Source organism: Tupaia chinensis, unplaced genomic scaffold (genome assembly GCF_000334495.1).
Source record: "Tupaia chinensis unplaced genomic scaffold, TupChi_1.0 Scaffold000360_1, whole genome shotgun sequence".
Taxonomy (NCBI): Eukaryota; Metazoa; Chordata; class Mammalia; order Scandentia; family Tupaiidae; genus Tupaia; species Tupaia belangeri.
Genome location: NW_006159856.1, coordinates 383478 through 397404, shown reverse-complemented (window position 1 = coordinate 397404; position 13927 = coordinate 383478). Strand labels below are relative to the sequence as shown.

General features: G+C 51.3%; 1 protein-coding gene across 4 annotated transcripts in view; it reads right to left on the bottom strand.

The window, feature by feature from the left end:
• Positions 1-13927, bottom strand: part of UVSSA (UV stimulated scaffold protein A) — a 58430-nt gene that overhangs the window by 31782 nt on the left and 12721 nt on the right. For all 4 annotated transcript variants that reach the window (XM_006152882.2, XM_014589491.2, XM_014589492.2 and 1 more), the window contains one exon: positions 2674-2782. In XM_006152882.2, the coding sequence (XP_006152944.1) occupies positions 2674-2782 (109 nt within the window). The remainder of the gene's footprint in view (positions 1-2673; positions 2783-13927) is intronic.

Sequence of the window (13927 nt, the reverse complement as noted above, 5' to 3'; positions counted from 1 at the left end):
TGCGCGCGCCGCGCCCCGCCCCCCCCCCCCCAGCCAATGACCTCGCAGGGGCTGATGGCGCACAGCATGCTGCCCACCACGTTCTCCATCACACATCTGTTAACTTCTTGCCCTTTTAAGAACATGAGCCAGCAGCACCTGGCCCCAACCTGCCATTACTAAACTTGAGGCTAAAGACAGAATGCCAGGAGCCTTTCAGAGAAGAGGGGGTGAATTAGTGCCAATACGACCACCAGGTCTCTGCCCTGCCCCTCCCGCAGGCTGGGTGCACGTGAGCTCTGGTGGTCTGGGCTCTCCTCTTACGCAGCCTTAAGAAGTCAGTGGATGGTCTCCATGCAGGCTGATGAGACAGGGTTCCAGGGATACAGAGGACAGGTGTCATTCTCTGCTGCTGTGTAAGAAACTACCCCCAAGCTCAGTGATGGGCCAACAGATTCAGTTTACAGATTTTCTGGGCCAGGAACATCCCAGTTCCTCCCTGCTCTGTTGTGCCCCAGGCCTGAGCTGGGAAAATAAAAGGCCGACTAGCAACATCTGAGATGTCTTCACCCACATCGGGTGCTGGCTGGGCTGACCAAGCACAGGGTTCAACATGCCTACCCATGACTGTGTAGCCTGGGCTTCCTCGCAGCATGGCAGTCTCATCTGGCCGCTCATGGCTCTGTCAGTCAAGTGACCCAGCAAGCCGGTGAGGGACTGCAAAGCCTTTCAGAACTCAGTCCTGTCTATTGGACTCTACTGGTCAATAGTCACGAACCACCCAGATTGAAGGGAGTAGGGGACAGGGGCCCACCTCCAAACAGGAGGAATGTCAAAGGATTTGCAACAGCTCCTGACCTCCGGTTGGTGGGTAGCATTTGTGTGCCCATGTCCTTGGCCGTAAAGCTAATGTGAGAGTGAGCACTGCATGAGAGGACATCCATGGCACTGTTGTTACTGGCCATTCCCAATGAAGTTAGAGATAGCCTCATTCATTTTGATGAAGGAAACTGTTTTGTCTTTTGAGGAGAATCCCCTGCTTGTCTGCTTTTCACTTGTGGTCTTTTTCTAGATCATTTGGAGCCATGAGTAAGATTTTAGGTAAAGAGTAGATTTCTGACATCTCATGGAGATGTCAAACATCACCCATTCTAGCCCATGTCAGATTTACGATTTCTGCTGAAAGAACTTGAGAGCCATCAAAACAGGAAGAACAGGCCCAGGACCAGAAAACTTCAGCAATACTACAAGCCAAGAGTCACTGCTGGCTTCCAACTTCCCTGAAGACTCCCAAGGAGGAACTCAGGGCCGTAGGGTCACACATCTTGACCTTTCCTGGGTGACTGATCCAGGTGTTAGGGAGGAAGCTGAGACAGCCCAGCTGGGATGGAAAGGTCTAAGCAAAGCAGGCTGCCAGTAGCTGCAGGGTGGTGCCCAGGCAGATACTGTCCACTGCCTGGGCTCCTCTGCAAGACCCTGAGGAGGAGTGACCGAGGGCCAAGCAAACCACTCTCTGCTTATCCTGCCCCCACCGCCCACTGTTCCTGACCTAGCAGTCCCCAGGTATGGCTGCACATCAACCAGCACCTCCCTGAGGCCAGACCCAAGACTTGTCCAGTTAAGGGTGGCAGAGAGCTGGGTAGGCGCAAAGACCACTCAGTGCAAAGAAAGGAGTCACGGCACTCAACAGCATGCTTTGGGCACCTCCTGAGTGCCTTGTGTTAAGTGTGGGCACTTGGCTGTGGCCACCCTAGGGTAGCTCTGTCTGAAAGCTCCAGCTCTCAGTGGGGAGCAGGGTGAACCAGAAGAAGATTGGGTGGTCGGAGGGTAGCTAAATGCTGAGGAGTAGGGGAGGGGTCTCACCCAGCAATGTCTGTGTGGCCGGGGCCTATGTACAGGTGGGGGTAGGGGAGGAGGCAGGAAACAGGTCTGTCCAACAGGCCAGACTCAGTCCCTGGCCAGCCCTCAGTGTTTGAGGCTTCCTCTGACTTTCACATGCTGCCCTCCAGACATTTGCCTGCCCTGCCCTGGCCCTCCCCTCCAGCCTGGCAGGGCTGAAGACAGCAGGCTGGAGAGTAAACAGGGACCATACAAATGGAAGGTCGTTAGAAGTCTGGTTGTGTTAATTTGGCATGACACCCCTAATGGGTCATATCTTCACACATGAGTTGTCTAATCATCTAAATTCTTTTAACAAATTTACATTTCTTCTTACAGACTCTGATTCAAACTGACTTGTCTTTCACCACAAAAGCCAGAGGTCTTGTTTTTATTTGCTTGCCCTGTGGGAGGCCCTGGGGTAGCGGTGGTGGCGGAGCTTCCCTTTACTCATCTCACAGAGAAAACCTTTCCATTCCTGAGCTGGGCAGCTGGTTGGAACTGGGGGTACCCGGAAACTATAGGTGGGAGGTCAGGACCTGCCACAGTACAGGCTCCACACACAGGAATCAATAGTGAAATGGCAGCCCTGCGCTAGGTGTGGGTGCCTGAGGGCCTGCCTGTCAATGAAGGACCAGGCAGAGAAGGAAAAACCATGTAATTTTAGGCATAATCAGGCATAGCAGGCTGGGGTCCTGATCGGGGCCCACTCCTAGCCATGTGCGTGGTCACAGTACCGAGGGGCAGTGGCCTAAGCAAGTAACCCTCCTCCCTCAGGTACCCCACCCCCTACTCCAAGGGGTCTGTGCAACTTACCATACTCTGGCCGCAGGTGGTCGGGGATGTGGGCCTCATACCCCTCCTTCTCTGGGACTTCTACAAAGTCCTCATCGTCTTCGTCCTCCCCATCCGCCAGGGCTTCTGTCTGTGGAAACACCCCCAAGTACAAATACACACCCAGACTCAGTGTATAAAACAGCTGTCGGCAGGCAAAGCTCCCCTCTGCCCCACGCCCTCGGGTTCCAACTTCTTGTGGAGCTTTTCCTCTAGTTTAGGATCTAAGTGTCAGACAAGGTCAGATTCGAGATGGTCTCCGAGGCTGTCCTTGTTCCTAAAATTGCACTTTCACTACACTGCTGCTACTCAGGGGCAGTTTAGAGCCTATGTTATAACCACAAATTGTGGGACCAGCAGTTGGCATAATGGTTATGTCGCTGGACTCCCATGTAGTTGATCATGGTTTGAGTCCCGGACCTGGTGGCTTAAACTCACACTGGGCACATGTGCGTGCTTGCCCAAGATCCCAAGAGGAGAACAGAGGAGAAGGGATTGCAGCGTGGCCATCCCCCCTGGGGGGCGGTTTCTCGCTTTCTATCTGTCTTTCTGGAGAGCGCAAGCATCCTATAGCAAAAACCTCTCAAAAACAAATCAATAAATAAATAACCACAAATTGTAAACCTGCCCAAATCCCCATTCCCCATGGGATGAACTATCCTCCTCATCCTTGTAAGGAAAACACATCGGCTCAGTCACAGGATGGAAGCAATGATGAGGTGGCAGATGTGACTCAGGACTTAGATGACCATCGCCTACTCCACCAGCCAAGTGGGTACACCACGCCTAGGGTGGACGGGGCCCCTCCTGGGGCGTTAAGGGGACCACCACGTGTCAGACAGCACACGGTCAGGCACTTCGGGACTATTTTGTCTTTAAGGTAGACCTGTTAAAAGTTATCGGAGTTGCCTTTGGACAAGACCTCCCGCCCTTGCCTGGGCAGTTCGGGTGGAGCTGGGGTGCTGGAGGTAAGTCCTCTGTGAAGCCCAGGTGTTGCCTCCTAGAACTGCACAGGAAGGCTACGCCCAGCCCCAAACAAAGCCAGGCTCTCATGCCCACCCCGCCCCTCTTCCTGCCTGCCTCAGTGAGCAGGGGTAGGGACCTGCATGGCAGACTCACCTCATGGGGACAGAGGGAAATGGCAGCTCCTCCAAACATAAAGGAGAGCACAGCATGTACAAAGCTGCTGCTGCATGGCTGCGACCCATGGTTTCACCCGCACACATACAAACGTGCCACCAACAGCAGTGACAACAGACGCCCACAGGTGAGGGCATGCCTGCCCCCATGGGCTCTGCTGAGAAAGCAGCCTGCAAGGTCAGGCTCCCTCGCGCCACCTTCACATTGGGCCACACCCAGGACAGGGAGCGGAGATCCTGCTCTTCCCGACAGGACCCCACTCCGCTGCTACCCTCCACACCACCCGCCAGGCTGCCCCACCAGGAAGGTCCTTTCTTCCCTTCAGCCTCTCAGGTCATGACAGGGGCCTGTTGGAGTAGCCAAAGTCATACCCCAAGGTCACAATGGCCATACCATTTCCACAGCCATATGCCAGTTCAAGAAAACATCCAGAAAAAGATATCCCTGTCAGATGAAGAGCAACCAAGGGGGCCCTTACTTACAGCATTATGAGGAGCTAAAAAGCTTAACCATTCTGATATGTGATTTTTAAAGATCATTCTCAGTAGTCAAAACCTTAAAGGTGCACACACTGGGGCACCATTCCTGAAGGAGGATCCTCCCGAGGAGGGGCCAACAGTCTTTCAGGGCGGGACAACAGACCTCCAGTTGCACAGACCCGACTTGCAGACGGCACCCCTGGTGCAGCTGCCACTCACCGGGCAGAGCCCCGTGTGGCCACCAGAGGCCAGGGCATCAGCAGCCACATCTGGCCGTACCTGCTGAGCCCTGATGCCCCCGTGGAGGAGACTGCTGCCCAGGAGAGGCATAATCAGATGCAAATGCACTTTGTTTAGGTACAGCCCACGGCTGTGCATCTGGGAAGCACAGGAGACATTAATCATTGGAAACTGTAATTTTTGTTATCAGTCTAACACTGATCAAAAGGGAAGCCTGTCTCCATCGCTGACCTGTGAAACGTCCCAATTATACTCTTTGGAAATGACAGGGGCACTTAACTCCCGAGCTGAGCAAATGACGACGATCAATCACGTTTGAATAACAATGAGCCACGGACCTGAAAATTATTTTTGTATAGAATCTACCCAGGAATTTATGAAAGGTGGAAAGCAGCCCAAGGTTTAGGGCATTACGGTTCTCGGCTAGTGCAGTGCGTATCAAACACTAAACAGAATTTATGTGTTTTAATTTTCTAAAAGGTAGATGTGGACTGGGTGCTACAATGCATAACATATAGTGCCAGATTTTAAATATGGGGGTCATTTTCATAAAATATTATGCTTATTGCTCACACCCTTGAATTTCACCAGGGACTTTTATCAAATTTTCATTTCCTAAAAAATATTTAACTGCTTAGCTAACTATTAGGAATTGTACCTTCTTTCTCCCCAACTAAAATGGTTTACTTCTGATTAAATTTGGAGCCCTGGGTTCCTCTTTGTTCTTAAATTAGCAAGGATAAGGCCGTACTGGGCTGTGTACGTTTCCCTTTGTAAATACCCAGCTGGGTCCTCCAGGCAGATCTCTGCTTCTAATAAGACCTTGGGGCTTTTTCCTGGGCCAGAGCTGGCCACACCATCCATTTCCATACAGCAGATTCCAACTAGAAACTAAGAGACTGATAATACAGGGGCCAGCAGGTGGCAGGGTGGCTAAGAGCGCTGGACTCCCACAAGGCTGACCATGGTTTGAGTCCCAGATCTGGCAGCTTGTTTTCTCACTTTTTCTCTGTCCCTCTCTGGTCAAATTAAAATAAAATAAAATAATAAGCTAATTCTTTTTTTGGGGGGGAGAAGTTTTTGCTGAGGGGCCAATGTCCTGGCAGAGCGGCAAAATGCCAGAAAGACAGAGAGAGTAGGGGCTGGCAAGTGGCATGGTGGTTAAGGGCACTGGACTCCCACATGGCCGACCACAGTTTGAGTCCCGGACCTGGTGGCTTTCTTTCTCACTTTCTCCCTCTCTGTCCCTCTCTGGTCAAATTAAAATAAATAAATAAATAATTCGTAAAAAAAAAAAAAGACAAAGAGACAGAAAGCGAGAAATCACCCCCCAGGGGGATGGTCACACTGCAATCTCTTCTCCTCCATTCTCCTCTCGGGATCTTGGGCACGCACGCACATGCGCCCGGCCTGAGTTTTAAGCCACTGGGTCCAGGACTCGAACCATAGTCGACTACATGGGAGTCCAGCAACATAGCCATTATGCTAACTGCTGGTCCCTAAATAATCTAATTCTTAAAAAAAGAGAGACTGGTAAATACTAAATGTAAGCTTAAAAGTTTCCATTTATAGGTCTTAATTCACATGGGATGGACTCGGATGCCTGAAATCCACACGGCACACCCAGTTCCCCTGGTAATCTAATGTGGACATCATGACACCAGACACACTTGCACATCATGGATGCGCAGTGACATCTCTGATGTGACAAAGGGGATACTAAGCCAAACCAGCTGCCAAACACTATGACTTGTTCAGGCCTCGTACACAGGCTTGGCCAGAGAAAAGAAGCTCACTGTGGCTCTCCCACAGCCTCAAAAATGCAGAGCAGTCAAAAGGGAAATTTAAGGACTACGTGGAAGAAACCCTCTGGCTATTCAGGAGGTCTTCAGTACGCTTGAGAAATTAATAACCAAGAGGCAGGAGCAGAAGAGACCCACTGCCAAGGTCCCAGACAAGGTCAGACGGAGGACAGTCCTAGAGATAAGGATCATGTAAAGGCGATCACAGTCCCACGGAGGTACCAGGGTTGGAGCTGTCTTCAACAGTCAGACTTCTAAAATCTTCTCAGGAGTTAGCCAGCCTAATGGTTAAGACAGCTCATCCCATATGGCCAACCATGCAACACAGCTCCAATCCCAGCCCCAGCGGCTTGGAAAAACACATGGGGTGAGTGTGTGTGCATATCCCAAATCCTGTCAGGATGGAGAAATGGAGAAGGAATTATAATATGACCACACCCCACTGCTTTCTCTTCTCTGGCAATTAAACAAAATAATAATAATAATAAAATTCCAAGAGCAGTATGCTTTTAATCACCTAGGAGCTGTATTTTCCAACTGTGTTGGAACAACATAAAATAAATGTGCTTGAGAAACTGGAATGCAGGAGACAGGTCAGTGGAAGGCTAGACCCTCTGGAAGGGGCAGTAAGTCGGGCAGGGCAGGGCAAGGCAGGGCAGGGCATCTCTGCTCACACTTCCCTAACAGGTACAGGCATGACAGGCTGAGCCCTTCAGGTCTACTGGAAACCTTGCTGAGGCTGGCTTTGGTGCAAGGGCTGCAGAACCCGGTCTACCCCCAAGATGCCAGGGTATATGCCTGCTTCCTGCAGTGGCCTCCCATGAACTCCCACCCCCACCCCGCCATGGGGTGGTGTGGAGGAGCACATTGGGCCTTTGCTGGTTTTATACAAATTGATTCTCACCCACAGTTAAAAGGATTTAGAAAAATGAGCCTCCACGATCATAATTAAACAAGCAATAAAACGGCTAAAATATACAATGCAATCAGTTTGCAGAAGTAGGGGTAGTGAGGTTACTAATTATCTGAGAAGGAAGGGGAAGAGCAGCCCGCGCGCCAGGAAGCAGGTCCCCCGCCAAACACAGGCCCGGAGATACAGCTGGGACCATTAAATAAATTTTGTACGATCTAATTAACTTGGTGCGCAATCTCAATTACTTTTCACCCAAGAAATCACTTTTGTTCAGTTTTATGTGTGTCTGTTTCCCTTTTTTAAAAAAAAATGATGTAAGGCCTCGTCAGACAAGTGAGTTCCAAACTGCATTTGTCTTTCAGCGGCTTGATGGCTATGCATTTAAAAACCCATTCTATCTTATAAACTAAAAATTAAACGTGCTCAGCTGTGATGGTCGTCATTGCATCTGCTATTTATATGCTAATGCCCTCCCTGGAAGGCCGTGCAAATTGCCCGGCCAGGCCAATATCTCATGTGCATCTCTGGCTGCCAGGGACGCACCCTCAGAGGACAGAGGGTAGCCGCGTGCTGGATGACCACGGTGACCGTGCAAGAACAGGCACCTGATGGGCAATGCCACCTGAGCGAGGTAAAACCTGCTAAGGTGAAGACCAAGGACTGAGGAGCACATTCTCACCTCCTGGATGAGAATGTGAAAATTATGCTGAAGCAAATCATCATTTCCTCAAATGACTCTCTCTATAAAATCTATGCTCATCAAAAAATCTTACAATAATAGTAGAAAATATATAGAAGGGCGGCTTTTCTCTTTCTCTTCTAACCCAAATCAGTAACGGGGATGAGAATTAAACAAATAGGCCTCGGAAACTGCCAGCCCACCCTGTGGGACTCGAGACCAAGTGAATCCCAGCTGCAGAGGGCGGAGCTGCGCACCACAGGGCCTCGGTACCAGAAGGGCCACATCCAGAACTAGGCTAGAGCCAAGATCTCCATGAGGGACACGCATGTGTCAACTGGGCCGGGGTTGATGGTCTAGGAAAATGCAGGCCAGGTGAGGGAGCTTGGGCTAGCGCAGCCTATCCCCCTGGGGTAATCGAATCCTGGGTTCTGTGCAAGCTGTGTTCTTGGCAAAGGCTGTTGAACTGCTTCCTCCAAACAGGGGCCACATGAACGGGGCAGCCAGCGGTCACGTAATAGGCATTATCTGAAGGACATAAACAGCACGTCCAGTGGGGTACGGGATCACTTCTGAGGGCGAGTGGCATCCCTGCGTTGATAACCCTAACTCCTGTAGGTTCTGCAGGTGAAGCTAACTGTGGGCATAGGGAAAGGAACGCCCTGTCAAAGCCTGCTCCAGGGCCTGATGGTTCATATGTACGTGTGGAAAAGACTCACCTGCCTCAGCCAGATCTCCTCGGGCCAGAGTGCTGGGCCAGGACACCAGCCTTGGGACACAAGAGGACATGCTCCCCTGTGGGGCCACAGCACACGGTCCTCCAGCTGAGTAGCCAGGCTTCAACAAGGAAGCCAAAATTCACACAACTTCCCCAGACTCAGTTTTCCCATCTGTAAATGGGGACAATCTATCCCATATGGCTATTTTTGTTATTATAGGGATACCGCACAAGAAGGTGCTGAGAAACAGTAGGATTGTTTGGGAAATAGTATCTGCTTTGCAGACTGTTATTTGCTTTGCAGATGGATACCGAGATGGGGAAAGCCCAGCAGGTTGGGGTCAGGGCCCAGGAGTGGGCTAGGGATGAAGCCAAGGCCAGGCAAGGCCCAAGATGTTCTGCCAGTCCTGGCTGGGCTGACCTCATGAGAACAGGTAGCATGCCTATACCCCTCCCCCGGCCCTCAGCCTGCCATGGATGCAGCAGCAGCTCGGCCTTCAGCATGATGGAGGGAGCCGCATCACCTAGAAGGTTGTTTACCAGCCCTGTTGCAGTACAAGGTTCCTGCGATCGGCTGATTTAGTTTCCCTGCCGTCCCCTGCATGTGCCTGACGGGTCGACATTTCATCCCCAGTTTTTGCTTCTGTCCTTTTCACCCACAGGAAACCAAACACTACAGCTCTAGCAGTATCACAGAAAACTTTCCCTAACACAAGAGCAGAGAAAGGAACTGGGGCTCTGAGAGGGCTCTTAGGAGGCCACCCCATTGTGCCTGTAAGCTCCAGCCCCAGCTGGACATTCCAGAGGGCAGAGAATGGTTTCTGACATCTAACACCAAAGATCAGAGTTCTGCTGACAAGGCTGGCCAAGATGGCAAGCAGGCAGCCAATACAGAGAAAATACACAGAGCCACATGGATTGATTTCCACATCTGTGAAGAGGTAAGAATGTATCCACAGTTAAAACCCTGTGGTTGCCACATTGGACTCCTGATCAGTGAGAACAAAAAGAAATATACATATGGTTATTTTAGCAGTTGTAAACAACCCATTAATTTTTAAAAAGAAAGGAAAAAAAAACATTGTTGATAACAAACAGACTGACATTTAAAATTGTTTTCTGACTTACTGGTTGGTGGGAAATTAATATTTTGTTAATTACACAATACAAAATAATTGGTGATCTTAGCTATGTAATTAAACGACAGGCAATTTAAAAGTTTTCCAAGGATTTTTATCAGTGTAACGAATGAAGCAACTGTGGATTATTACACCTATCCTATAACAGGGCAAGGCTGGAAACTAAATCTACCAAATGACCCACCATATTGATCTAGTTCAGATTTATCCCTGGTTTACTTCCAAACAGAACTGACACGGAGACACTCCATAAAACAAACAGTTAAACATATTTAAACTGGTTTAAGTATTTTTTTAAAGATAGAGCATCTATGTCAAAAGGAAAACATTTACATAGAAATCAACGCTAACAGACAAACAGGAAAGGGAAAGGTAAAAAACAGGAAGTCCCCATACCCAGAGTGCTCCTGTTCAGGTGCTGGAGGAGAGCAAGGGACACGTCCCCAACATGCACAGGCCCGAGCTTTGAAGGACGAGCTCAGAACCTGTCTCCATATCTGAACGCTTGCCATCTGATTTTCACTAGTAGCATCGTATTTGTTTCAGTCTCCTACGCATTCGTTAGAAGTTCTAACATACTTAAATCACACGTGATTGAATTAGTGCTCCCAGCTCGGCCTGTTCTACACATGGAGTTAACGATGCCAATCCCTTGCTAAATGGGGAAACACTAGGGGAAATGATTTAAACCCTCCGTAAATTTTATTTGAAAATTGGCGAAGAATACCTCATTCATAATTTCTAATTAAAATGGCTCTAATTAACACCGACATTCATTAGTTGGCCTCCACCTGTCCCGGCACACGCCACTGCAGATGCGGTGGCCCTGCACGGAGCCGCTGAGCTTCAGGAGGGGAGATGGGCAGATACAGCCTTGCCGCATCTATTCTGGGAAGCGGCGCTCACCTGAGCCCTGGCGCTGCCACTCACAGCCAGGCGAGCCCACCAATCACTTCATCTACAGGCAGCTCTTCGCTCTCGAGCTGCCTGCGAGAGCAAAATCTCCAAGGACTTCAGAGAAGTGGCTTTTTTCAAAATCAGTTTGTGAGAAAGGATCTAGGAAGTGTCTGTTCAGCTGACAAAGGGGCAGAGCCATCTCTCCACTGAGGCTGTAACACTTCCCATCCAAGTAGCTCTAACTCACGGGGCCCAGTCAGCCTGTGCCTCAGAGGCCAGCAGAAGCCTCAGTGCCAGCCCTCCCGCCACCCCCAGAACAGCTTGGGGGAGGGGCAGCTATGCTCATGGAGCCTGGGGTGAGTCTGCTGGCTGGACCATGTGGCTGGGAGGGTGGGTGGTGAGGGGCCTACTCTGCCCAGAGCTGCCCTTACATGATGCCCCATGTGGCTCTGCCCTCCAGTCAGCATGTCCATAAGGCCCAGTGGAAAGCAGTCAGGCCAGACTGTGATGCCCCACCCACCGGGCTGTGTGAGAGGATGCATGGAGCCTGCTCACCCGAGAGCTGGGCCACACGCTGAGGCAGAGGCACAGTGCAGACCGCCTGGTGGTGCAGTCCGAGTCATACGAGAGCTCAGGACTGTTGACAGCGCCTCATGGGATGAGAGCCCAGCACCTGCTTTGTAGGCCCTGGTCCCCCACTGACTCACCCCTGGACACACCTCTGGGCAGACCAGCAGCAGGAAGCTGGTGCTGCAGCTGGGAGGTGCAGAGCTCAAGCAAGGACTCACGAGGAGGACTCTGTCCACCCTCTGCCAGCCCATGGAGTAAGTGAGCAGTAGGAGCAGTCGGCCATGCAGGAGAACCTCAGAGCCTCTCGTGCTCCAAGGGTGTGCAGCTGCAGCATCTTATAACATGGGTGAGGGTCGGGTGTGGCTGTATAGGCTGAGCTACGAAGATGCTGAGAAGAGGCTGCCCAGGATTCCCCTGCCCCACCCCGTCAGCCTTTGAGATGGTACCAGGCAATCCAGGACGTTCTACTTACTGCTAGAGCCTCAAGCCAGAGTGGCCAGGCTTCTGCAACCTCTCTGGACATGGGGCCCTGCAAGCCTAGCACTGTTTCTGGCCCCAAAAGGAACTTGCCCCAATAGAACTGGTGGCATCCAGGCACATTGAGACCAGGCTGTGCCACCCAACAGTGTCACAGCCCTGTGGACACTCCCCAGAGTACCATCTGCACAGGGTCTGTCACTGCCTCAACAAAGGCTGCTGGCCCATCAGCAGACCCACTCTGTCCACAGACTAGGAGTCAGATCTGGGGTGAGCCCACGACAGGCGGGCTCAGACATGCACCCAGCATGGGGTTTTAGCATTAGGGACAAGCAAACAGGCCTGAACTTCCTGTTGAAACCAGGCAACACCAACACACAGCAGCTACAGCAAGGTGGCCCCCATGTCACAGCGGCTCCTCACGTCACTTTGTGGGTGGGAGGCTTGGCACACATCGCAGGAATGTGCTCCTGTAGCCAGGAGTGAGGGACGGGGGCAGTGCAGAGGGATTTTACCGCCTTCCTTCCTGCTCAGGGCGTGACAGTGGCTCTCACTCTGGGCCCGAACCTGCTGTTCTGGCAGCCTCGCAATGCTGCGGGTGCTCAGGTTCAGAAGTAAACTCATCCTGAGTGCAAATCTGCTAACAGATGACTAGAAAATTATATATTTTCATTGTAAAATACATATTTTGGTCAATTCACAAAACTGATTCCTTGGGCAGGTGACACACAGAAATGACTCTTACAGGGTACTGATGAGCACCCACAAAAGCACAGCTGCAGCATGAACAAGCCTGCTGATTTTACTGCAGCACTTGTATTCCCCTTGGTTACTGTAAATTCTTTTGGATTAGAACCATCTAAGAAGAAAATCAAGATCGCCCTCTGCTGGCCCCAAGCGAGGTTGCAGTCACCCAGATGGGAAGTCACTCCAGGTGAAGAGTCTCCTTAGGAAAACTGCCCGAGCAGAAATGGACCAGGTGGAACATGCTTCTCCTTCCAGCTTCCCTTCCACAGGGCCAGTAAGTGCTGAACTTGGAATGCCATCCACTCGTGGTTCTAGGTTAGGGCCTCTGAGCACTTCAACCTTGATCTTTTCCTCAGTAAGGAGCAGTGTTCTTTCTACCCTAAAGCTTCCATTGAAAACAGGGATAGTGGGCCCTGGCCCCATAGCACAGTGGTTGAGCACTGTACACTGGTAATCCCATATGGCCGACCACGGTTTGAATCCGGCCTCTGCAGCTTGAAAAACATGCCAGAAGGGTGTAGGCATGTAGGTGGAGAGATGGGAAAAGATAGTGGTGTAACCATGCCCCATTGTGGGGTACACTCGCATGCGCTCTCTGGTGAGCACATGTGCCCCTAACAATTAATTAAAAAGAAAAAAAGAAACCAGGGACAGTGTGAAAGTTACTGTCTCCAGACTAGGGTTGTATTCTTTCAACTCAGGCTTGGGGTCTAAGTTCAGAGACTAGCTTTAGAGCCCAAGTTCAGCATCTGGATTCATCAGGGCCTGGGTCTGGGCCCTAGGTCTGGCATCAGGTTCAAGGCCTGGGTTCCTGAGCAAGTGGCACATCTGGTGTCCGTTCTCCAGTACAGACCATCAAAGGTGAGGAGAGTCAGGGGAGGGATGATGCCCGACCTGTGGCCCCCACCTGTGGCTGTTCTGTTTCCACGTGGCAAGAACCAACGTGCCCAGTGCAGCTCCCACCCCTTGCTGACTGGCCCTGAGATCCTCTGTGTAGGATCCCACCCTCAGGTCCCTTCCAGGAACTGAGGTCCACATTCCCAACCCAGGCTCGTCCACCTGCTCAGGGTCCTGGTGCAATAGCAGCCCAGCACCCTCTGCCCATGGCCAGCTTGGACACGTCCGATGCCAGCAATGCCTGCGACTCCTGGTTTGCTGTCTGGTTTCATCCTGCTCTGTCCCCAAGCACCCAGACACAGGTATCCCCACACCTGCCAGTGGCCCTGTGTAGGCAGTCCCTACACCATCCATACTCCTTGCTCAGACAGATGCGACACCTCCCTGCCACTCTCCTGAGTCCCAGAAAACCAGTTCCTTCCTTGCACACCCCCACAGAACCTCCCAGGTCCGAGGCTCCACATGGTCTGGCAGACACCAAACTGAGCCCAAAGTGCCCGTCTTCACCTCTCTCAAGTATCCAAGAGCCAGTCCACAG